The 26,158-nt window shown below is 33.0% G+C and overlaps 1 protein-coding gene across 1 annotated transcript in view; it reads left to right on the top strand.

Annotated features, from left to right (window-relative positions):
- Positions 1-796: 796 nt before the first annotated feature.
- Positions 797-26,158, top strand: part of LOC130644955 (dentin sialophosphoprotein-like) — a 38,005-nt gene continuing 12,643 nt past the window's right edge. Inside the window, exon 1 of the mRNA XM_057450758.1 lies at positions 797-1,099. Within this exon, the coding sequence (XP_057306741.1) occupies positions 1,055-1,099 (45 nt within the window). The 5' untranslated portion in view covers positions 797-1,054. The remainder of the gene's footprint in view (positions 1,100-26,158) is intronic.

Raw genomic sequence — 26,158 nt, 5'->3', positions numbered from 1 at the left:
GTTCGAATCCTGGACGGGGCTAGGAAACACAATTATGCATCTAACAACGGCCAGGTAATCCGTCGGTATACCTTATGGAGGGAAAAAACGAGTAAATTCGAGGTTTGGTGGGTTTCCTCCGACCAACATTTCCCCCGTGTTTTTTCCCCTGATAAGATACAAAGTCAGGGAGCCAGGGGTCAAAATTGGACAATCAAGGGCGGCAATTGACTTTGCTTTTATTCAAAATACCCCAAATTTAACAAAATTAAATGTTGCCCATCGAACTTTAACTTGTAGATTAATTTGTATTTAATTTGAAATTCCCGGACTATATATACCTTAGAAATATTGAGTATACATAATCTTTGATTTGTAGGGGGAGAGTTTCTATTAAGGTGCCTGCCCCTGCCTTGCCGTTGCCTTGCCAGCACTTACCGTGCCTTTGCCTACCCTTCCTATACCTTTTCTGCTGCCTGCCCACTATGCCCTTGCCTGTGCCTCCCATGCCTTGCGTACCCCTGCCTTGCTGATTCCTCTTCCTGTTCCCTTGCCTGCCTTGCCAGCACTGACCATGCCTTTCTTTACCTGCCCTTGCTATGCCTTTTCTGGTGCCTGCCTACTAAGTCCTTGCCTGTGCCTCTCATGCCTGTGCCTCCCATGCCTTGCCTACTCCTGCCTTCCTGATTCCTTTTCCTGTTTCCTTGCCTGCCTTTGCCCTTTCCTTTCCTTGCCGTGCTTAACGCCTTTGCCTTGGCAACCTCTCCGCAACACTTTCTATACTGGTTTCGTGGCAGATTTTTTCTAGTTTGAAATATGTACTCATCACTTCAACTTAAAGGGGATTTTCACGATACGAATTGAACGGCGAATTCGACGGCGAATTGTATCTGAGCATGCGTAGTTTTGTTTGTTTTGATTTTGCATCGAATTATTCGCTTCACGGAAAAGTAGAAACAGCTCCTACAGTAAACAAAGATACTATTTAAAATCACGCGGGCAAAATGTATAACATCCTGGTAACCAATAATAGATACATCGGAAATACGAACTCAGAGGCTTTAGGAAGAAAAAAATGGCCGATCGTATCGAAAACAACACAGCCCAAATAAGACACAAGGTGAGTAAAATAGTTATGTAAAGTTAGTTTTTATTATAGTTAATACACGAGTTCACAGTTTCAGCTTACCATTGTTTAAATAGATTTTTCTTTTGCTACCACGCTCTTTATTGAGAATTGAAAAAAGGAAGTAAGAAAGAAAAGTTACAATTCTTTCACACACACAGATATATATATATATATATATATATATATATATATATATATATATATATATATATATATATATATATATATATATATATATATATATATATATATATATATATATATATATATATATATATATATATATATATATATATATATATATATATATATATATATATATATATATATATATATATATATATATATATATATATATATATATATATATATATATATATATATATATATATATATATATATATATATATATATATATATATATATATATATATATATATATATATATATATATATATATATATATATATATATATATATATATATATATATATATTATAGTATTCTCTTCGTTGAAGAGAAAATACACTCGAAAGCTTGTCAAAACCGTTATTTTTTTCTTTGAAATATATACTTTTTTAAAAATAAAGCGTTGCTGTCTTTGAAGATTATATATATATATAGATATATATTTTTATATAGATATATGAAAGATTATATGGTTTAACCAGCGGTTTAGCAAGAATGTAGAAACAAATATTGGCAGTTATTTGCAAAATAAGTTTTCTAAATAAGCACTTTCCCGCAAATCACAAATAACACAAACTCTTTAATAAAAATACGGTTAAAATGAGCTACAGTTGTACAAAAAATATGAAAGCTGTTATCAACGGCCATAATCATAAGATTTTAAATACTGAGAAACGTAAACATACAGAGAAAACATGCAACTGTATAAGAAAAGAAAGCTGTCTGTTGTACAGAAAATGTCTTCAGGAGAACATTATTTATAAAGCCACGGTATCATGTGATGATCCGGTTTATCTTGACAAGGTGTATATTGGTATTTCCAAGTCTACTTTTACATATACATATCATATATACGATTTATAGAACAGTAGTAGAACAACAGTAGTAAAACACAGCATCGGGCATGTATACATTATATAATATTCATAACTGGAGGTGATCTCTATCAACGAAAGTGAAAACTTGGACCGAGCCGGATTTGAACCAGCAACCATTGGGCTAGCACCCCACTGCTCTGCCAACTGAGCTATTGGTCCGATAGTGAGACGTTTGCAATTGCCTTTTCTGTCACTGCAGGATCGAGCCTGTTGGTGGTTCAAGCCAACCAGGACAAGCCTTAACTTCTGCCAATCACTTGAAGATCGCATACATTTTCCGTGTTACAGCCCAAGTAGTCCAGTCGTTAAAGTAAAAAAAACACATTGACGCGGAAAAAAATGATATAGAGCTGAAATTTGGCACACTTACTCCTTTTTATATGTAAATTATACCAGAAGAAAAAGTCCCATTGATAGTATTCGTAAAAAATGAAATACGCACCATTTTTAAAAAAGGCAACTTCCTAATTTTTTAGAAAATGAAGTTTGGTAAATTTGAAAACTAATTAAACTATTCAAAAGAACCTTCGATTTGGAACAAAAAATATTTTAATTTATACACAGGGACTGATGAGGTACAGTACAGTCCAGATGTAAGCGTACGCTTACGCTCAAGTTTCACACCTTTTTCTCAGAGGCGGTAGTTGTTTGTCTTTTGTTCTTATTAATTATCTTGCGAGTCTGGAAGTCATTAACTTGCGCGTAATAAACAAAAGTTTATTGAAGAAAAAATAGCTTATTATAACTGCGCTTAACTAGAGTTAAATAGTGTTAACATAACTATTCCGAATAGCATAATTGCAAATGTTATCAACTCTATCAATATGACACGAAGAGCCATTGTTTAATATTTTTATTAAACAAATGTTTTGCGTGGAAACTAAATAAACTAGCGAGAAGGCATTGTTGGTTGCGCAGGTTAAATAAAGCTTTTAAGTGATAGAAATTATTATATTTTAACAAAGATTGAAACTTTAATTTTAAAACTTTAAAAACGAAAAACGGCGATAGAAATGTTTTTTAGATCGCATTTTAAAAGTTTAAAAACGGAAAAAGGCGATAGAAATTATTTTTTTAGATCGCATTTTAAAAGTTTAAAAACGAAAAACGGCGATAGAAATGTTTTTTTAGATCGCATTTTAAAGTTTAAAAACGGAAAACGGCGATATAAATGTTTTTTTTTAGATCGCATTTTAAAAGTTTAAAAGCGAAAAACGACGATAGAAAAAATTCGTTATATCACATTTTAAAAGTTTAATAACGAAGAGCGGCGATAGAAATGATTTTTTAGAAAGTTAAAGAACGAAGAACGGTGATAGGAAAGCTTCGTTAGATAGTGTTTAAAGGGGAACTCCAGTAACTCCAGTTGTTATATACGTACTCAGAAAAGCATAAGAAATAAAAAAAAAACTTACTTTACTTGTTTTTCTTATTTAAAATTGTTACTTGTGCCTTCGCATATTCAATTTTTTTCTCATAAAAAAACAGACAGGCGCGATTTCATTTAGGACTGGACCCGATTATAAATAATGACATCACATCATGCAGAAAGTTTAAGCGAGCGCAGAGAATGTCCATGTTAAAACCTATAGCTTACATTTAAATCGCTTTTTGCATGTAATTTATGTTTAAATCTTTAAAAAATGGTTAGTTGCTTTGCGTTTCGATGTACCAATCGACCAGAGAAGTGTAAAGAAGTAAGTTTTCACAGAATCCCGTCTGTGAAAAAGAAAGAACTCAAACAAAAATGGCTAAACAAAATACGTCGTGCAGGTGATCTAACAAGCTATCAAAGTTTTTATATTTGGTTGGCGCACTTCACAGATAGTTCTTTTAAAAGAGCTCTCCAAGAAATAAACTTCCATATTAAAATATTGCCACTTTGTAAAAATGCCATTTTAGCTGGTGAACGCGATCAAAGTTTCTCATTTCTTCTCATTATTTGTACTTATATCCACAGAACACAACCAAATAACGTCACTGAGAAAATTCCAACGTTACATAAAATTTGTTTGCATTTGTGCGCAAAAAAGCGTGTGCGGAGGAAAAATATTTCTAAACTGTGAAATAAAAATAAATTCGCTTGTAAAGTAGGAAAGTTTTTTTACTGAAGCAAATGATAAAGTTTTTTAACGAAAAGAATGTTTAAAAAAAGTGATTAAATATATTTTCTATTTCTTTAAAAAATATTTTGCTAAGAACGTTACTTTGAGTCAGTAAAAGACACCTCGTCACTTTGCATCATTATTAATTTCTCCCTTGTGAGACACAAGAGGTTCGAAGTCGTGTGCCTTTGGAAAGTCTTTTTCATGAAGAGAATTATCCTATTCTACGTTTTAAGTTAAAATCTTCGTCATTACTACAAGACGTCTTATCAACGAACAATGTAAACAGTAAGTAAACAAACTTTTAGAAGGTGTGCTGCTGAGCTCACGGACTTTCTGCATGATGTGACGTATGCTTATTTATTCAGACCTAGTCCTCTCAACTTTACGCGACCTTGCAAATTTATTTAAAATTGAAGATGTTTACAGACCCGATTAAGGTATATGTAAAAGGTTTTTTCTGACATATTTATGTATTCTTAAAATAACATTTTTTTCAAATATTTTTTTTCACCGGAGTGCCCCTTTAAGTATCTAAAATGTTATCAACTCTATCAATGTGACCAGGCGAGCCATTGTTTGATAGTTTTATGAAATAAAATAAAACTAAATAGTCAGCGAGATGCATTTTTTAAATCTTTTAAGAGATAGAGCTGTTGCGCGCTAGAAAAAATCAAAGACAATGTTTTTAACAATAAAATGTAGCGTGATGCTATAAAACGTCAAAAGTTATATTTTTAGATTTTTTCTTTCTTCGGTATTAAAATTTAATTTGTTTTCGAAATGTTATCGCGAAGGGAAAAGTCCCGAACGTAGGGTTTTTCCGTTTGCGTTGCTAAACGTTGCTTTTTATAAGAATAACTTTTAAAAGTTTCGCATGTTAAAAAATATGTTTCGACAATAAAGAAATATTACTAAAAGTTTTAAAAGTAGCATTAGTTTTTTTTTAAATACAGTACTGGAATCAGGACACCTAACATCGTGGATCGCGTATCATGCGCGTCACACACGATTCACAATGCTGTTGCGATAGTAAAGTTTTTTAGCTTGTAGTTTAGCGCATCGCGCACGATTCACGATGCTGTCGCGATAGTAAAATTTTTTAGCATCGTGAAGGTCGGGATTCATCGAGGGGTCGACTTTCACGATGCATCGTGACTTTCGCGATCCATATCGCGACCGTCATGATACATCTTTAAACATTATAAAAATCACGTAATTAATGTCTTGAGAGAGAAGCGCAATTAAATATGAATAATTGTTTTTTTTTTTTTTTTTTAAATCAAAACAAGAAGCCCTGGGGGCTCTAAGAATTTCCGCTCGCTACCAAAATATTTGATGACAACCTGCTAATTCGTTGTGTTATTGTGCCAAACATTCGAAGAGGTTTGGTGAATGAAGCTCTGAAGATAAAGCACACAAGTGACATTATGTCTTACAACAAACGCAAACAAAACGAAACGTGTCATAATAAACTCACATTTTAAAAGGAATTGCTAACAAAAAATACAGTCTGTCATTCATGGTTGAAAGTCTTGCGATTGAAACGTTTATGGTCTTAAACGGCATTTAGTTGATAAAAAATCAAAATTTTGATGTGACCATCATTTTCAGCATACTTTATTTCTTAACTGTGCCAAATTTGGCCGAAAATGAAGTGGTTTTAATTTTTGGACCAATTTTGGCCTAAAATGGCATTTAGGTGACAAAAATCAAAATTTTGATGTCACCATTATGTTCAGCATAATTTTTTTGTTAACTTTGTCAATTTTTGTTAAAAATGAAGTAGTTTTAATTTTTGGACCAATTTTGGCCTAAAATGACATTTAAGGTGGCAAAAAATCAAAATGTTGATCTCACCATCATGTTCAGCATACTTTATTTGTTTACTGTGTCAAATTTTGTTGAAAATAAAGTAGTTTTAATTTTGGACCAATTTTGGCCTAAAATGACATTTAAGGTGGCAAAAAACCAAAATTTTGATGCCACTATTATGTTCAGCATACTTTTTTTGTTAACTGTGCCAAATTTTGTTAAAAATAAAGTATTTTTAATTTTTAGACCAATTTTGGCCTAAAATGACATTTAGGTAACAAGGAATCAAAATTTTGATGTCACCATCATGTTCAGCATACTTTATTTGTTAACCGTGCCAAATTTTGTTTTAATTTTTGGACCAATTTCGGCCTAAAATAACATTTAGGTAACAAAAATTAAAATTATGATGTCACCATTATGTTCAGCATAATTTTTCTTGTTAACTGTGCCAAATTTTGTTGAAAGTAAAGTAGTTTTAATTTTTGGACCAATTTTGGCCTAAAATGACATTTAGGTAACAAAAATCAAAATTATGATATCACCATTATGTTCAGCATACTTCTTTTGTTAACTGTGCCAAATTTTGTCGAAAACAAATACCAAATTTGGCCTGAAACGTCATTTAGATGACTGCCAGGTACTTAGGGAGCTTGGGTACGAAATTTAAATCTGTGACGTTGCAATTGACCATTTGGGACAGGGGTAGTTAGTTAGTAAGTTATACCAATACTATCCTCCTCTCAGAGGAACTTGAAATCCCAGGGTTGATTTTTTCTCAAAAAATGCTCCAAAAGAAAAAAACGACGGTTTAAAAGAATTTCCTACGCCTTCGGGCGCGGAAATTCAAATATTTTTGTTGTCGTAAGCTTTTTTCTTGTTTAGACTCTAACTTATTTAGTTGTTCTACGGGCCCGCCCGACCCTAACTTTCACGATAAAAAAATAATAAAAATATCAACAAACAAACATTTTCTTATCCCATCTTGTGAGAAAAAAGATTATGAATGTCGTAACACCCTCCTTCATTATGATTAATATATGTTTAAAATTACGCTGCTTCCTAAAATCTTAAATTTCTTAGTCGATATCATTTAGGAAAAATAATTAATATCATTAAATCTTTTTTAAGGATATAAGAAAAATAATTAAAACAACGTAAAATACCGTCGTAACACCCTTCTCCGTTATGAAAAAAATAAATAATTTTAATGTCGCGAAAGACTTTAAACTTTTTCGTTGTTCCGAAGGAAAAAAATTAATAATTTATCTCACCAAAAAAAATGTTCAGATAAATTGTGCTCTTGTTTTGAATTATTAAGTAGCTGTCAAGGTAAACAAATAAAAATACTTGCATGCTCAAAAACTTGTTTTTAGAGGGTTATGCGGCAAAAAGTTTTCTCGTGCTGGTTGTAAAAGATATACAGAATATGCTTGCGTTGTTTTGAAAGTTATATCTATACAGCAAGTTATTCTCCTCCCACTAATAATGTAAAAAAAGCTTCAAGCGTTCTTTAAATGTTTTTTCCACAGTCTTATAAGAAATTCTAAATAAATCTAAGTGTAAGTTTTTTTTACGGAATATAGTTTAGTTACCAATATTTCAAGTCTTTCGCAGCATTAAAGTTAATTAATAATCATGACGAAGGAGGGTGTTACGACAAGCGTATTCTGCCCTGTTTTTATATCACATTTCCTATATGGTAGACTATTTTAATCGAAAGATTATACATTTTAACTAGCGTAATATAAATCGTTACATGTATAGACAAAAGATATAGCATTTCTTTCGTGTGCAGAACAATAACATTCGCATAAGCGTTTACAAAATCGAAGATACTTTAACAAATAAATTCATGTGTGAATAAAGGATGTTCGTGTGCTAAAACAATAGAGACACGAAGGGTAATTAACTTTTTAAACATTTTTTGTGTTAATCCCTTAGCAGATGCGGTAATTATAAAAAACAATAAGCCACACGAAAATCGTTAAAGTTCTGACGCTACCGAAAGCTCGTATAAAGGTGATAACTATCGTGCACATGTAACATTACATTCAGGCGGTACTGTAAACTATTGTCTGTGAAACTTTTTTGCACTTAAATATTAATTTTCCTATAAGACTGCGCAAAAACATTAAAAGCACACTTAACTTTTTTATTAAAATAAATTTTGTATTTTATTATTTTAAATGGGAAAATAATAACTTGCTGTATAAATTTCCAAACAGCATAAGTATAACCTGCTCTATATCTTTTAAAGCAACGCAGGTATATTCTGTATAACTTTCGAAACAGCACAAAAATAATTCTTGATGTAGAGCTTTCAAAACAACACAAAAAAACTTGCTGCATAACTTTTGAAAACAAGTTTTTTTAACATGCAAGTATTTTTATCTTTTCACCTTGAGTACTAGTTACATTTTTTTAGTGAGACAAAGTATTATTATTTTTCCTTCGCAACTTAAAAATATAAACTGCGTGCGTTATGCAAAAATACATAGAAAACGGTTGTCGTAACACCCTCTTCCGTTGTTATTTTTATTAATTTGTTGTTGTTCCGACCATACATTCTTATTTTTCCATGAACTTTCATTAAATCGGACATTCGCTAATTTAACATTCGCTAATATAAGCAAAACATAGATAGAAAAATATGCTTGTCGTAACACCCTCCTCCGTTGTTATTTTTTTTTTTTTGTTGTTCCGACCATTTATACATTCTCGATAAAATTATTTTTATTTCGCCGACCGACAGACCGTAAACTACTATCTACTTCGTGCGTAGAACAAGTAAGTAAGTTGGAGTCACCTTATTTCTAAAATCTAATTTCTAATAAAAATACAAGATGCAAAAGAATTTTTAAATGTAACAAAAACAAAGACACAAGATTAGCTATACACATCTATTATTTAATATTTTTAATGTTATTCACGATCCATCGCGACAATCACGATTAATAGTGACGATCGCGATAGCATCATTATTTTTTTATACATCGCGACTATCGCGAAGCTCTTCGTTAACATTTTTTCTATCGCGATGGTCACGATAGGATCGCGGATCGTTCGTGTCGCGCATGATACGCGCTCACGATGTTAGGTGTCCTGATTCCAGTACTGTATTTAGATCATTGGATTTGTTGTTTTTTAAAAGAGCTTGTGTTTTTTAAATAAATGGAGATGAAAATCGCGTTACTATAATTAGTTTCGTTAAAAAAATAAAAATTCAATGGCCTTCGCCTTTAATTTATTCTCGCGCAGAGTATTGTTTTTAAACAATGTTTCTTGCTATGCTTTTGTTTTTTTTAATGAAAGCATTTATTTTTGCAAGTTGAGCTACATCTGAACTGTACTGTAGTAGCTGTTAAACTCGCAATATGTGTATGACTGTAGGTATGACTGTAACCTGTAGGTTATCTTAACAGTTCTCCTAAATACTGCAACACCAAATAAATCCGATTGATTTATGCACAACACAATATAACACCACTATTCCAAACACAACGATTTCGCCAGCAAGATTGGTTCAACACAATTAACCCCCCCCCCCCCCCCCCCGCAAGTTTTGATCAAACAGTTACCGAAGACTATTCTCTCTTGGGTCCTTAGTTGTGTGATGTCAAGTGCTAAGTGGTATTTCAGCAATGAATTCTGACTGATGTTAACTGATGTTTTGTGGGAGTCCACTTCAATATAACTTCCTTTTGATTGATGCTCTGTCTGAGAGAAGCCATGTCAACTCTTAAAATCGCTTATCTTCTAAAGCTTTTGTTGAATGTGCAGCTTCATACAAAGATTTGTTATCTGTGTAGCACAAGATACCTTCTAGATTTGTCTTCGAAATTTCCATTATTACATTTTTTACCCATACATGCATCAACAAGTGCTAATGTTTCTGCTGCAAGTGTGCTGCACACAACTCTCTTAATCTTTTTTGACTGGCAGGTGATAGGTGTCATGATGTTCTCAACACCTTTAAGAAAAATAAAAATGAGGCGTCAGCGTACAAGATTAATTGTAACAGAGGCTTCAACTTCCAAAATTTTTGGCAAATATCAGGATCGAATTTCAACTTCTTTACTAATTTATTAGCTCTCATAACATCACCAACATTTGTGCGGTTTAACTTTGTGCTTAACTGACAAACAAAAGAAATATCTGGCCTTGATTGAGATGATACCCAATTTAATTGACCACAAATATATTGTAACTTAGATTGCGCTTCATGTGAGAGTTGTCTATGTCTGTCTTTGGTGCTTTGAATCTCAACCTGTTCCATGTTTGCCACATATTTACTTTGGTCATACTCAATAGAACTATTGAAGTGTTGTTTGTTGACTCTGACATACTACTACAATTCTCTGACCCAACCCGAAATATTTTTCTAATAGGTGCAATGACTTTCACTTGAAAATTTTCTGATCCTCCCCAAAGAAAATCATCAACATGTATTACAATCAATCCTTGACAACAGTCATCTTGAACCCAATAAATAAAGCCTCATCAATTAAAGACATTTTCATTCCCAAACCAAATAACTGTTCCTTTACTCATAAATACCAAGCTCTTGAAGCATCAGCAAGGTCATATACTACTTTATTCAATTTCCAAAGAACCTCTATTGCTTTTGCTTCCCTTGGGGGCTTTATAATTACTTCCCTATCAATCGGGTTACCTTGAAGAAATGCTGTTTTGACATCTAAGGTGTCGCATTCCCATTCGTTTGTTGCTAACATTGTGATTACAATTCGCAGACTTTCTTTTGAAAACGTTGGGGAGTCTTTGGTCAGATTTTGAACCTCCTCTTCTTCAAAACCTCTTATGACCAAACGACAATTTTGTTGCCCTCAATATTTTTAGTTGTGATTACCCATCTTGTGGATATTGTAGATTGACCTCTGTCTTCAACATTGTTGTCTTGCCAGTTGGTTAATTCTTTAAATTTCGCATTAAAGACCTCGTCTTCAATAGTTGCTTTTATCGCTAATAATACTTCTTTAGTGTCATTGGCTTCAACGACCGGTTGCTATTCACTCACACATCTTTTGAAATCTAACCAATTAATTTCACCTGTGTCTTCATTTTGCACATCTAAACAACTGCCATATTGCCTGCCTTCTTTTCCTTTTCTACTCACTTTACTTGCTCTGCTGTGAACTAATCCTTTAATCCACTCACTGTCTGGAGTTAGCTTATAGATGATTCTGGTTTTTAACTTTTGTATTCCTTGAAATATAGAGGTATTGCCTTTTTTTCATTGACTGTGGTTTTACTTTTTGATGTTTCATTAAATCTTTCCTCTATTGGTGTCCCACTTGTTTGTGAATTATCAATGGTCGCATCCTCAGTTACTGGTGCTTCTGTTACTGGTTCTTCCGTAGTATTACTTTCAAGATCATCTATGTCAATAATTTCGTCTTGCACTGAAACACAGTTGTCTAACTGCATAGTTGCTACTTCTGGGCTCTTTTCATAGTCTTGTGATGGTTTCTGTGAGAGTACTACTTTATCTACCTTTTGCAATCGACAAATATGGACTCTCACATAACTTCCACCATGCTTGACAAATACTTGTTTATTTTCTTGTCAAATTACAGTGCCTGGTCCATGCTATTTTCACTGTCTTTTCTTTTATGAAAGACTTTATCACCAGTTACATACTGCACATCATTGTAACACTGGACATTATGCTGCAATGCTCTACGTATTCTTTCAGAAGATTCTGCTGCTATAAATGCTCTTCGTGATGCATGCATCACAGCAAGGTTATGGGCCACAGTTTTACTTGCAACTGTATCATTCATGGCTGGTAACTGATCAGTGTGGATGCAGGGATAGTCATAGTTTTTTACCAAAAACAAGTTGGTTTGGTATAAATCCATTGTTGTTTGATAAAGAATTCTTGGCACTAATAGCCCATAAAAGTGCTTAATTAGGTGTACATTTCATATCTATAATCTTACTCAGCATTTCCTTAATGATACCATTATTCCGCCCACATAGCCCATTCGACCAAGGACTTTCGGTGGCTGTTCTGGAAAACTCTATATTAAATTGCTCACACATTTTTTCATACACTTTTTTGATAAGTTCTCCTCCATTGTGAGTCAGAAACTTTCTTGGTTGCCCAAATCTTGCTAACCAAATTTCAAAGATAATGTCTGTTATCACATATTTTCTTTTGTGTTTGTTAACTTTGAAGATGAAAATCTTGTGAAAGTATTATGATATGAATAAACCACAATGATTGTGAAGGTTGCACTAAATCTAAAGCCACACACTGATTGAAACCCGACGACATTGGTAAGTCAACAATAGGACGTGGTTTTGGTTTTCTATACTTCAGGCATACTTCACAAGAGTGTGAGATAGTTGAGAACTTCTGTTACTTAGGTGATATGTTGGGCAGTGAAGGGGGTGTTGGAAGAAGTGTGACTTGCAGGATAGGTTCTGCTTGGAAAAAGTTCAGAGAGTTACTTCCTTTGTTGACTAGCAGACTCCTTTTTTACATCTTCAGACTCCTGATTCTCATAAGAATGGGGACAATTCACAGCTCAGTGATAAATGGTTTACAAATATTGCACTTTGAAGGATTTCCAAATTCATCAGCCGGATTCATTACTCTGTTACTTGATCTGGTTTTCCTCCATCCATATCTTTGATTTGGTGCTGCAGCCCTTCCTCTTTTAAACCTTGAACGCTGATATCCACCTCTTTTAGTGAAGTAATTCTGTCCTGTAAAACAGGCTCTATATTTACAGCATCATTTGACACAGATGGCCACAGTATCACCAAATATTTTCCTTAACTGTAATACCATTGAATCATATCGTAATTCATTTATAGTTGCTCTAGCCAACTGTTGCTGCTCTGGTGTAAGATTAGCGCTTTGTAAAATTCGGTATGCCAAAACTCTATCAGGAAGTTCCATATGGTGAACTTGGATTTTGTGATATAATTCAAACTATAAGGTCATTCATGCTCATTTAAGAGGGCCGTTTGAATTTTTCAAAGGTTTCCTAAGCCAGGTACGCAGTTCGATTTTCATCCTTTAAGTAAATTTTGTCCAATCTGTCAGTAATAGCTTCTTCTAATAGAAGATTAACAATAACTAAGTTTGGTAAGACTTATGATTTGGTTACAAGATTGAGTAACCCTTACCTCAGCAAAAGCTATATTTTATAGTTAACTTTTACACTTCACCATATTATATGATCTTAAGAAAAAATAAACAAGGGCAGTTGGTATATTGAGGCTTGATCGTAAAGGAACTCACAATGCTCTAAAAATAAAAATTTAAAACAAAAAAGTGATGAATTGGTGATGTCGTACAAAGATGGAATGTGTATGTTGAAGGTGTATGGCAGGAAAGTGGTAACATTGATGTCTATTGTATATGACAATTTCTACAGGAAAGATTGATCGAAAAACAAAAGAGCCAATTAAAAAGCCCTTTTTCATGGCAAAGTAAACATGGGCGGTGTTGTTGCAAACAATCAACTGCTCAAATACTCTCTTTTTTTTTAGGAGAGCCATAAAGTGGTGGAAGAAAGTATACTCAAAAGTGCTTCATCTGATACTAAGCAGTATCAGATGAAGCACTTTTGAAAATGTTTTTTAAGGTGACGGTATACCTTTTGAGCATGTTTTTTTAAATTGTGATTTTCTCAGCGATAGTTAATTAAAGTTTATTCATTCATACATCACCAAAAGGCATTTTTAAACACCTATTAAATGGTGTAAAAATAATTTGAAACTTTTTAACTCGTGAAAAACGAAAAAAAAACACTACGAAAAAGTGTTTTAAAGATTTTTTTATATATCACACCTTTCAAACATACTCATAATGATGGTGATACTTTCACACTTCTGAGGCGACGAATATTCAGAAGGTTGTCCTTTGAAATTTTATTATTCGCAAAGACGTGACTGAGAATACCATAGAAATAGAACTTTCTAAGTCGTTTAACATTTCGTTTAACATTCCAGAAACAGAACAGGATGGCATACATTTTTAGAACTGAAAGTGTTTTTTTTTTCAGATGGTTATTTCTTTTCGGTAAGGAAATATAATTTATTTTTAAAAGTTATACTCAAGAGGATGATAAGTGTTAAAAACATTCACCCTTAACTCTTATTCAATTTGAGGTGTGAAAGACCGATCAGAAAAAAAAGTTAGTTATTTGGATAAAAACAATATTCCCTTTCGAAAAATAAATAAATAGTTTCACCATTGGAAAGATCGTCGTTTCTGTGTACCGTCACCTTAAATAAAATTTCATTTTTACAAATTTGATCATAACTTTTGATTTACTTGTTGTTAGGAATTCAATGGAGGCTTGAATTAAAGCTTATATCTTGTAGAATTATTTTACAAAAAAAATCCAAAATTTTTATTAAGAGATTACATTAAAGGGATCTTGAGGTACTTTTACAAGTTGGACTTACCTGAAAGATTTTCATAAGAAATTCCCAATGACATATTCACTTTTTGTTGAAAGTTCATGTAACCCCTGATATCGTTTTTTAAATATTCGTTTTTCCTGACACCTTGATGACTGCTTCGATCTTCTTGTTCGTTAAAAATTTCAGACTAGCTCCAGTCCTCTTTAGTGGCACGTGTCCCAGTTACGTAATATTTTAGTAATGCTCACAAATTAATGACTTTCACTCACTATTATTAATGACTTTCATAGCCAAAAACAATTAATATACTGACGCAACAAAGTTAAAAAACTTTCCACATCGATCTCTGTACGAATAATTTATGTTGTTTTTTTTAAAAAATAATTCAACATGATATATTAGCCGTAAAGCAATAAAACAAAAAAAATATATATTAGCAGCAGGTGTGTGCATGATTTCTTTTATTTCAAATTTAAAAGAATTTATTTCAACAAGCAGGTTGTAAAAATTACTGATCCATAATCTATTGCCAACCTTGTTCTCGACAATCCTTGGGGACGAGGTTGCCTAAGTTACTCAGTAGATGGATATATTTTCTATTAAAAAATATTAAAAAATCAATAGAAAAGAATACTACTTTAATTCATCCCACGAAACAGAAAGAGACAGAAATTACTGTCTAATTAAAGCTTGTTTTCATGATATTCTTCCATTATGTAGCGCAAACATCAACCCTGCTCTGCACCTCCATGATTAACCTTTTAAATGCATACATCATAAATTAATGTCCAACGAAACCCTCATAATTTGCCATTTTTAGCGTCAACAAATAACTGCTGTGGCTATATTCGCACTTATTAAAATACTCTGGCAGCTTCTAAACTTTGAAACTTAACAAAACACAAAAAAAATTTTTAGCTACCTCCTAAATAAAAAATATTATTTTTCCCGGAGAAAAGCAAAGAAAAATAAATAATAAAATAATTATAGTTAATTGCATAAATATTAAAGTTCAACGCAGATAAAACGGCATTTTATTAAATATATTTTTCTGCAATGATTTAATTACATTGGTGACAAACTGTTTTTAATGATGCAGTTGAAGCGCAAAACTAACTGATTTTTTACTAAGAGTTTGTTGTTCGTGCATTGCCCCAGGAGGCAACTGAACTATGCTCTGGAAAAACAAATGCTTTTTTCCGTTAGGATTTTATCTTCAGCTATTTTTCACACGTCTGATCGCACAAGGCCTAGGGACTTTTTATGTGCGATTTTACCACATCAATTAATTGCTGATGCGAAGGTACATGTTTTGAAAATATGTCAGTAATTACATCGGCAAATGCTGTGTGCTGTCTCAAATTACAAAGGTTGTAACCAACCGTATTCCTATTCATGCTGGAGGGGAAGGGGCGATTTCCCTTTCCTCTTTAACTTTTTCCATAAATTTTTATGGACTTATTATAGTCACACCTTGATATTTTGTTACTTTTATTTCCCTTCCAAAATATATCCTTTTGAAATAAAATCATACACAAATGTGTGGCATGTTGAATAATCAGTAACTTTCACAACCTGCGTCTCAACTAAAAGTCCTTTGTACGATGGCCCCTATGGCTCACTTCTCTTTCAATTTAAAAACACTTCTCTTCTATAATTTAAACAGTTCTCTTCTGTATTGTCACACTCCTCTTCTGTATTATGACACCTCTTCTCTGCGCTTAACATTTCTCTGCTCTGCACAAACAATAGCTCTTTTGTTTAGAACGATAGAAAAATAAGAATAGCATGGTCCACTACATATAAAATTTTTAGAGAGTCGTTAATTACTAAGAATACTTGATCTTTTTCATAGTTGTGAGCCAGTGTATGTCATGTCATAACGGGAGTAATCAAAATCCAGCTCCTTAATCAATATTGCGAACCAGAATTGTGTCTGGGAATTTTTTGAGTTAATGGAAGAGGAGTGTTTCACACTTTGGAAGAGAAGTGTTTTAAACGGAAGAGAAGATTTTGAAAGAAAAAAGGGAAGTGCTTTGACAAAGAAGAGGAGTGTTTTAATTAAGAAGAGAAGTGAGCCATGGGGCCATTGTACCTTTAAAATAAAAATCATGCACAACTTGCGTCTCAAATAAAAAGTCCTTTGAAACAACAGTCATGCAAATTTTATTTTTTCGTTTGATTGCTGTTATGTTAGGACATATTCAGAATTATTTTTTTTAAAAAAATAATCGTTCGCAAAGAACTTTATGCAGAATTATTTTAATTTTTTTTTAAAAAAATAATCGTTCGTAGAGAGTTTGGTTTTACTTTGCCACGCTAAGGTATCTGTTCTGGCTATAACAGTCAGTAATAATTAAAGTGCTACTGAAATATTACGTCTTACCATAGTGACTAATTATTAATGCAGGAGTATAAGAAATTCTATAAAAAACTTTAAACCTCTTTTCCACAGTTTTCATTTTTTAAGAGAGTACTTCTTACGTTTCAAAACTCTTTTACAAAACTATAAAGGCTCTGGGGTGGAGAGCACGCCTAGCGTGGAGAGGAATGTTTGATCTAAAAACGATTTTTTTTTATTTCGTGAGTTTGAGTAGAACGCAAGTTATGATGAGTCCAACGATCAGAGGTTAAAAATTGTCGCAAAAAACACCTTTCTTGTATACTCACGCCTTAAGCAAACCGATCCGCATCACATGGGTTAAATGAAAAATTTTCTGGGTATTAATCTTCGCGGATAGAAAAAATCTAATTATTTTGCGGTTAGTCGTAATTAGTAGTACCATAAAGGTCTGGTTCTGATGATTTCTCTTCCAAATGTAAGAGTATATTTTGTGATATCTACAGCAATGCTGAATTATCACCACTTTTCTTTTGCTTGGCTGGATACTTTGTGGCTCAGTGAAAATACAAACTCACTTGAATACCCTGATGAGTATAAAAAAAATTTTTCCTTCCTAACTAACTCTTGATTTTCGAAGAAAACAATGAAATTCTAGTGCTGTTATCAAAATTTTTTGATAAGATTTCTCGAAACAAGGAAATGAAAATGCAATAAAAATCCAAACACTGTAATAACTTAGAATGGAGCATTTGTTATAAGTGTTATGTCTTCTGGGTTGGGAAGAATTTATGGAAAGAAACAAGTATCAAAGGACATTTCGGAAATGTGTATTTTTGTTAATATTTTCAGACCATGTGATTAAATATCTAAAAGACAGAATTGAGGTGTGAGTGGGGGAAAGAAGTGCTATGTATTAAACATTGTGAAATTAAAATTGAATGTAAGTAAAGGTATTTACATAATTATTTTCCAAAAGCATATAAAATTATCTAGACAATAATGTAAATATTATGTGAAAAAATTAAATCGTAGATCTTAAAAAAGCTATAAAAAATGACCGCTTCTTTAGAAAATTACCTCCATTTACAAAACTTGAAGATTTTCGTACATTCTTTTATAGTTTTGTATTCACTATACATTTATCTCGGGAGCATTCTTGAATTATACTTCGAAATTTAATATGAAAAGCATCATAATGTTTACATTCACACCTTATTCAACAAAAAATTCCACAATGGCATATCGGAAAAGTGGGACTCGGGACCTGGGACCCCTGGTCGGGACTCGGGACCCGGTTTCTGGATTTGGGATTTGAGACTCAGGACTTGAGACTCGGGACTCAATATTTGCAAATGTGTAAAAATCAGATCAAAATAAATACCGAAAGTCAACAGCTTGTTTTTCTTAATAAAAAATATACACAATATAAGCTGTGATAAAAAAAGATCTAGGTCTAAAACAGGTCTAAAATTACTGATGAAAGAAAATGTACAATTTTTTTGTTACTGAAATATGACATAGTAATTCATGCAGCATAATTAAATCTGAAATTCTTTAAATGTGAATATCTTGAGAACGAAAAGAGTTTTTTAAAAAATTTAAAAAGACTTGTTAGCTAAGTTTTTAAGCTCTATAATATAAGTCCAACATCATGTTATACCTCGAGTTCCCTTTAAATTTCCTCTTATTTTATAATTTTTGAAGTTTAAATATTTTATGTTTTAGCCCCATCATCATAGCTTCCTTCACAAACTTTTGTATGTTTTATCCCACTCTTTACACTTCTCCTTCCTAGCTATGTTGTGGCCTTTATGTGCTACATGGTAAACAGTAGGGAATGATCCTCTTCCCATTTCTTGTTCCCGGGAAATTTCGTTCACATCAAATTTGGGTAGACTGTTTGCACCTGGTGGTATTGCTATACTCTTCAAAAGACCATCTGTTATAAAAATATGAGACTCAAAATACTTAAAAACACAATTTCCATTAGCGTGTATCTTTCTTTTCATCATTTATTTTTCCTCACTATTGCAGCGCTATCTAAACAGATGAACCTTTCTTTCTTCCAAGGTGTGAAAGATAAAGATACTGTAATTGTGCATAATTAATAATTTTAATAATAATTATCCACAAGCAGTACCTGCAATTACCTTTATTGGAACTCTCTATTGGAACTCTGTAATAGCAACAGGGTGACAAAAAACATACTGAAGATAGTTCGGTCAGTATTTTACAGGGTCCCGAGTCCTACTGGCATAATATATCATTCCATTACAAAAAATATTCACCCTCCACCTCACATCTTTTATCATTTTGTAAACATATTGTGTACTCTCTGAAAAAATGAAGTCTGTGAAAAAGAGTTTCAAAGGTTGTTTTAAAAGTTCCTTATTTTGTGTATAATTAATTAGTTGCCATAGTATGTATGATGCACGCATGCCTACTCACTTCTGCACTTTGATCATAACAACATGGGTAAAATAACAATTAAAAAAAGGAGTGAAAAATTAAAAGAAAATGAGATAATAGACGAAAATGGTTGTCTGATTTGACTGATTCAGTATTTTGAATCAGTCCATTTCCCCTTTTCTCTGAAATAGCAGTGCAATTGCTCTTGCTAACGTAAAGGCTCACCAAATTCTGAGAAATAAGAAGAAACTAGCTAAGCCAATAATTGCTCCCCCATTTTCAAAAAAAGTTTTTCCGGCTAAGCAATATCGATTCATCTTACATGGAAATCAATGTTCTTTCTTATTATTTACAGTAAAAAGAACCAAAATATATAAAAAAAGATAAAATAAAATATATAAATAAAAAAGACTTTGTGATAAAATATGCGTTTATAAACGTTTATTCTATTTATTCAGATTGCTCGCCCAATTTAGATTATTGTAACCTTGGGGAAGCGATTTATTGCTCGGGTGTTATTTTCTTACTGGCAGGCCTGCATTGCTTGCAATGTCTTGATTTCAGTTTAACATGTAAAACTTGAGAGTTACAATCTGCAATAGCTGATACAACACCATTATTAGCAGTCCAGCCACGACTATACCAAGTACATGAAAACTAGTGTGGTTGTGAGGGGCAATAGTGACATGCACTCTTAAAAATTTTCTCTTAAAAATAAGCGAGATATTTTATCCTCATTGCTAAACGACAAAACGTGGGTAACTAGGGACCACCAGGACTAAAATGGGACCAATTTCCTAGGGGCTGGGTTAATCCACTCGTTTCGGAACGAACTGATTAATGATGTCATCCAAAAACTTTAAAACTCAATCTCTCCAACTGATTATTAAAATCACATGATTCTGTACATTTTCTTGATCGGCATTTCAAGCACTACACAATAGAAGTAACTGTCAAACAAATCTGTGTATTGATGAGTCTTTGCTGATTAACCCCCTACATCTCCTTAGCAATTCATCGAAAGCAAATGATCCTATACATTATTTTGATCAGAGTTTCAGGCTCTACACAATAGAAGCAACGGGTAAACTATTTTCTATAAATTATTTTTTGCAACTCAATGGGTCATTACTAACGTTAACGTTAAATTTTATCTTACTGACTTTTTTTATTGTTTTTCTGCCTCACTGGATTTTCCATGGGCTCATTGACTAGTTGTGTTATATTTTAAGTTACTCTAGCTAGTTTTATGCTGTAAGACAGAAACCAATAAGCATTTGTTAGAAAATTTCACTTAATATCATGTATTATATTTCCATTCTTAGGGTCCATTTTTTTCAACTTAGGAAACAGTTACAAATACCACATGTACCAACGACACTTATCAGGGCTGAAAAAACATTTGATATCTGGCCACGAACACCGCCATTTTGAAAATGGATAGTTCGAAAATAAAATAATTATTTTGTTGTTATTTTCATAAAATATCCTATGGACAATATAAATATCATGCCGCAAAAAAGCAAGTTTATTCTAGGCTGTGTTTTGGACAGCTATCTGTCATCGATGGGAAATGATCAAAATCCTTTTTGGATATCTATTAGTTGGGGAGATTTAGAGGAGTGAAAGTAATAGAAGTTAGCCAATCATATCGTAGCCAGGAGACCCAGCATATTTTTTCTTACCACCAGGAAATCAGAATAGTTAAGGTGGAAAAAATTACGCTGTGTCTCAAACATTATTTCTAAAGTCAGAATTCTGATTTGTTTACGCCTAAACTTTTATTTGAGAGAAACTGAATCAGGTATCCTCGAAGAAAGCTTAGTTAACTATGCTAATCATATCACATCGATTAAACCAATTAACTTTTTGCGACAATAGTCAAAATGATTAAAATCTAACACCCTTGTCTGTGTTCAACATGCAAAAATTATCCTTAAATATCTCATTCATTATGTTTTTTAGTGAAAATTGGTAAATTTCACACAACATTGAGGCGAATTAACTGACGTCTTCTTCTGGATGGATAATTAGGGGCCACCTGGTTGATGATGTATAAGACCATGTGCTTTTGACAAACAGTCACAGAGATTTTGGCTTCAAAAATTTTTTAATGATGCTGTGTATCAGTCATGAATAATGTATCCTGAATAACCTAATTTTTGTGCCAGTCCTAGTTCATATGTGAAAGGAGGTGTCAGATATTTCCATACGTTTTTCAAGTTATTAGGCCTTAAAGTTTTAAGTGCGCTACAATTTTTTTTACTTATAACTGTTGCGTTATTGACCTCAAAGAAACTAATGTATCAACATCGAAACAGTGCCAATTTGTTGGCTAACAAACGAGACACCCTCTTCAGGCTGCATCATATAAAAAACACAGGCGTGTGGTATGTCGCGCTTCTAAAAAATGTTTTCAGACATTTTGGTGCGTGCTTTATCACTCGCCTGATCGGTCCTGGTCTTTTGAGGTGCGTGATCGCGCCCCGCACCTCCGCACGCTCCTGCAACAATGGAGCAGCGTTTTCAATCACGCACCAAAACACCTTAAGTCACTTCAATAATGCGCACCTGAAATGTCTTCTGTATAAAGTAATTATTTACTATACTAATAATCAAAGAAAAAAATGACTTACAGTTCGGAATTTGAATGAAAAACATGCGCGTTTAAAAATGAATTATTTATTCATTAGTTTAGGGCATCATTAGGTTGTATATCGCGGAAGTCGTCAGTGGCATGCTTCGAAAATGCCTGTCACTGGCACAGCTTAACATGAAGCAAAACTGTACAGGGGACTCAATTGTTTGAGTCTTCGCAGAACATCTCTTCTCACAAAACCGAGGGCAGGGCTGACTTATTGCCTGCTGTGTCGTGTGGGAGACAGAACTTCTGGACTTCTTTTTAATACGATATACAATTTTTTCGATTATTATTACTAAACATATTTGATTTCTCTATCCCCTTTTAAAAAATTTTTAAACTTTATTCAACATGTTTTTTCTTTGGTATTACATCACGAGAACATTCGTCCGAAAGCTGTATTAAGTTACAGGACACCTAACCTCTCCCATGTTCTGGTTATATTTAACTTGCATGGCTGCGCACTCTTCTCGCAGTATTCTCTGTGATGATGAAGTTCGGACTGACTTGTGGCATAGTTCCAAATGGTCTTCCGTTTTTCATTCGAGTCTCAGTGTAATGCACCAGCCGAGCATAAGAGTGTCAGCATGAAGGAAAGGAGCCGACTTTAACGTTCTTTATACCTTACGTTCTTCATAATAGCACCGACCGTTTTTGATTGTGGCATTTAAATTTCACAACAAAGTTACATCGGCAATTTTTTTGCGGACGTAATCATACCAATAAAAAAATAATGCGTACCTGATACTTCGTCACAAAACTTGTTCCTTCGATATATGCCTGCATTGCGGTTTTTGCTGTCCCTTTTATCGTAGAACAATTTTGTATCTCCTTTTTAAATTTGGCACAGATCTTACACCACACAAAATTAACAACGTTTGCGCTGTCTTTTTAAGGCCAAACTATTTCCCTTTACAGTTGCCATCTCTCCACGCTACTTGCAATTCTGTACTCTAAAGAACTTTATTTCTGCTTCTATTTTTTTACCTTTTTATTCAAAAAAATGATCAATGGGTTTTACCTGTTCATTCAAAAAGTGAGCAATGAGTTTTCCCGATTTATTTTCGAACACGCAAATCTTTTTCTTCTTTAATATTCTAGAAATCGCGTGACCTTATTTAAAAGAAAAATTTTGCAGTCTCGCATTTGTTTTTCTTTCCGTAATGTGATTTCTAAGAATTATTACTCGCTACAGTTTTATTTAGGAGCGTGATTGTTCACGCACCTAAGAAATGAATTGATATTTTAGGCGAGTTATTTTTCACTCGTCTAACACATTTTAGGAGCGTACAAAGGTGCGCGTGCGATCGCGCACCTAATATGACACAGCCTGCCTCTTTGTCACAGATACATTAGCAGATGGAAGTAGAGTATTGGTATAAAGATTTAAGATTAATAATGCTATATATTATTGAAAATATGAAAAGTTAAAGCTGATAATAATTATTTTTGTTAAAGCTTCCGACTGTAACATCACCTCCTTTAAGAAACTAAGAACAGTTTGATGGTTTATAGGGAGAAGTCCAATTTTTATAAGAGCATTGTGTCATCCCTGTTATATCTTATTGATAAATTAATTGCTTTGAGTTCCAGAATAATAACACAAAATTGACGGAAACAATGTATTTCTGTTGGAATGAGTAGATACAACATGTTCAGTATGCGTTGGACTTTTTATACAAATTTTGGGAAGTGGGTAGAAATGTAGGTGCCTCCTTCATGCTTCGTCACATGCACATATATAAAATGCATATCCTCACCGTCAGGATATGCGTCTTCATGCCCTGAGCGTCTGTCGCATGAGACAGATGAGATGCCCTGACCGTCAGCCGCATCGACATGTCCTGAGTATCAGACACATGCTAATTATGGTGTTTTCATTCATACCCTGAGCATCAGGTGTATGAGAGAATTGAGATGCCCGGATGGGCCAGGCTCATTGATATGCCTTAAGTGTCAGGCCACATTTTCTATTCACGTGATGATTACAGTTGAGATGCCCTGAGCGTCAGGCGCATAAACATAAGGCTACCTACAGACTCGTTGTTTCTACCTCTGGGCGAAAACCCTGACAAAACATGAGTCAAAAGAAATGTCAGGGATACCTTGAGGCATTACACCACGGTGATAAATTAAATTGGTATCTCATATCATAGACGTGTTGATGATATAAAATTAAAAAAATTTAGGTGAAGAAGACTCAATATGTAAAAACGTGTGGGAGGGTGTGTAACTGTAAGCTTAAGGTACATATGAAGAACTTGTGTGGTGTGAGGTGTTGGGATTTTTTATGCAGCTATTATTAATTAAGACCTGGGTTCAGTTCTTTTGCAGGCAAGCGAGACTATTTTCCCTGGCAACCTTTAAGATCAGGTCTATAGGTAGAAACCACCCCCACTGTGCAAGGCTGCACCAGGCATCATCATTGACAAGGTAAACCTATAATGTATAATAACCACAAGTGCTGAAAAACTGTACATCTGTCACTACAATTAACATAGCAAAACCTGCAGTTTAGCTCTATTTGTTTATTAGTTTGGGAATATTTTGTACATGGTCACCTACTATATATGGTTAGATTATTTATTACTTAGTGTAAACTAATATATAAGCCTGTCTTGTTTAAAAAAAATATGCTGATTTCCTGATGATGCCGCAGTTACAACCAAAAGCTTCAATAAGAAAAAATTATTACTACCAACTTGAATTTTCCATATTTTCTAATATTTATGTCATTTCCTGTTATGTACAATGCCTAATTTTTTTATTCAACCCTCAAAATGGAACACATCAGAATGTAAACATATATAAAGCTTAAATTGCCATTTTTTAACAGTATTTTAATAACTGATAAAGCCACAAGTCAAAACTTTACACTTCACTTTTCTGTAATAATTTGTTATTTTATGGTTTTTGAAGAAATCCTGTTGCTTGGACTAGTAGAAAAACTAATAGGGGTTGACAAATTGGGGATTGTAAATACAAAAATTGATCAAATTTTTGACACACATTTACGTCATTTGTTAACGTGTACACAGCTCATACTTTTTACTGCTTCTCCACAATGATTGGTTTCTTCTCCGTCCAGTTTTATTAGACTGCTGATAGACAACAAAGGATAAATGGTTTCAAGAAACAGTGTAAATATATATATTTGGGCATGTTGTATAATGAATATGGGTACGTGGAGATTAAGTTGCCTTCCCCTAATTTATACTACAATTTTCCTTTAAAAAAAAAACCCTGTGTAATAAAAAGAGGTTCCCATTATTACTGAAAAAAGTCACACTGAATTTTTTTACGTCAATGTCAATTACGTAACTGAAAAAAACTAAATAATAAACAAAAGTAGAAATCTACTAGTAAAGATTAAGAGAAACTAATGTATAGTGCAAGTATGAAACATTTATCAATTAATGCAAAATATTTATGATTTGTTTATTTGGTATGTCATTTTATTTACATGCTTTAAGAAGATTTCAGGAGAATTAGCTACAAAGATTAATATTCTCACAGTAATGGTGAGCCTGGCCATTTTTAACAGTTTACGAAATTAACTATTTGGTAGTCGATAAGAAGATTTTCTAAATACATTTTATAATATCTATAAAAACTACAACACTACAAAAATTACAACCCCAGCTCTTACATTTTTAACACAAAAATAATAAATCAAAATAAAATAAAATTTATGATTTCCCATTTTTTTCATTGGCGATGGAGGTGGGTGCTTATCCAACCTAGGAGTTCATTTCAGTGTGTTTATTTATTACAAAAAGTGTGAAATTTTACTCTTCAAATTTCACAAATTTTATGAGCCCCAACTTTTCACCACCTCATGATTTTTCACCAGTCTCTTTCAAACTTATGCATATTTTCAAACAATTGCATAAAGCGATGTTAAAAGAAAAATATTCAAAGTAAAAATATCTCTGCACACCATATCATATCTGCATGATTCTCAAAACATTTTTAAAGGAAAAAGAATATGCTATCAGAAGTTGAAGCTTGTGCAGTGCAGTACTATAAAGATCGCCATAGAATTCTATGTTATGCGTTTTCTTTGTTGTTATTAACGTTTCTCTTTAATAATTACGTCATTTCTTATACTGAATAATTTTACGATCGTGGAGCACTGGGACTGTATCCACCAAATAATTAATTATTCATGACATTTAGGTTTAAAGAGGAATTTTTTATTCAAACGGGATATTTTTAGTGAAAGATAATAGTATTATACCTATAAATCGTAATAAGAGTGGT

This window comes from Hydractinia symbiolongicarpus, chromosome 5, assembly GCF_029227915.1.
Source record: "Hydractinia symbiolongicarpus strain clone_291-10 chromosome 5, HSymV2.1, whole genome shotgun sequence".
NCBI classification, from domain to species: domain Eukaryota; kingdom Metazoa; phylum Cnidaria; class Hydrozoa; order Anthoathecata; family Hydractiniidae; genus Hydractinia; species Hydractinia symbiolongicarpus.
Note: the sequence above shows the minus strand (reverse complement) of the source record. Positions and strands in the feature narration are given on the sequence as shown.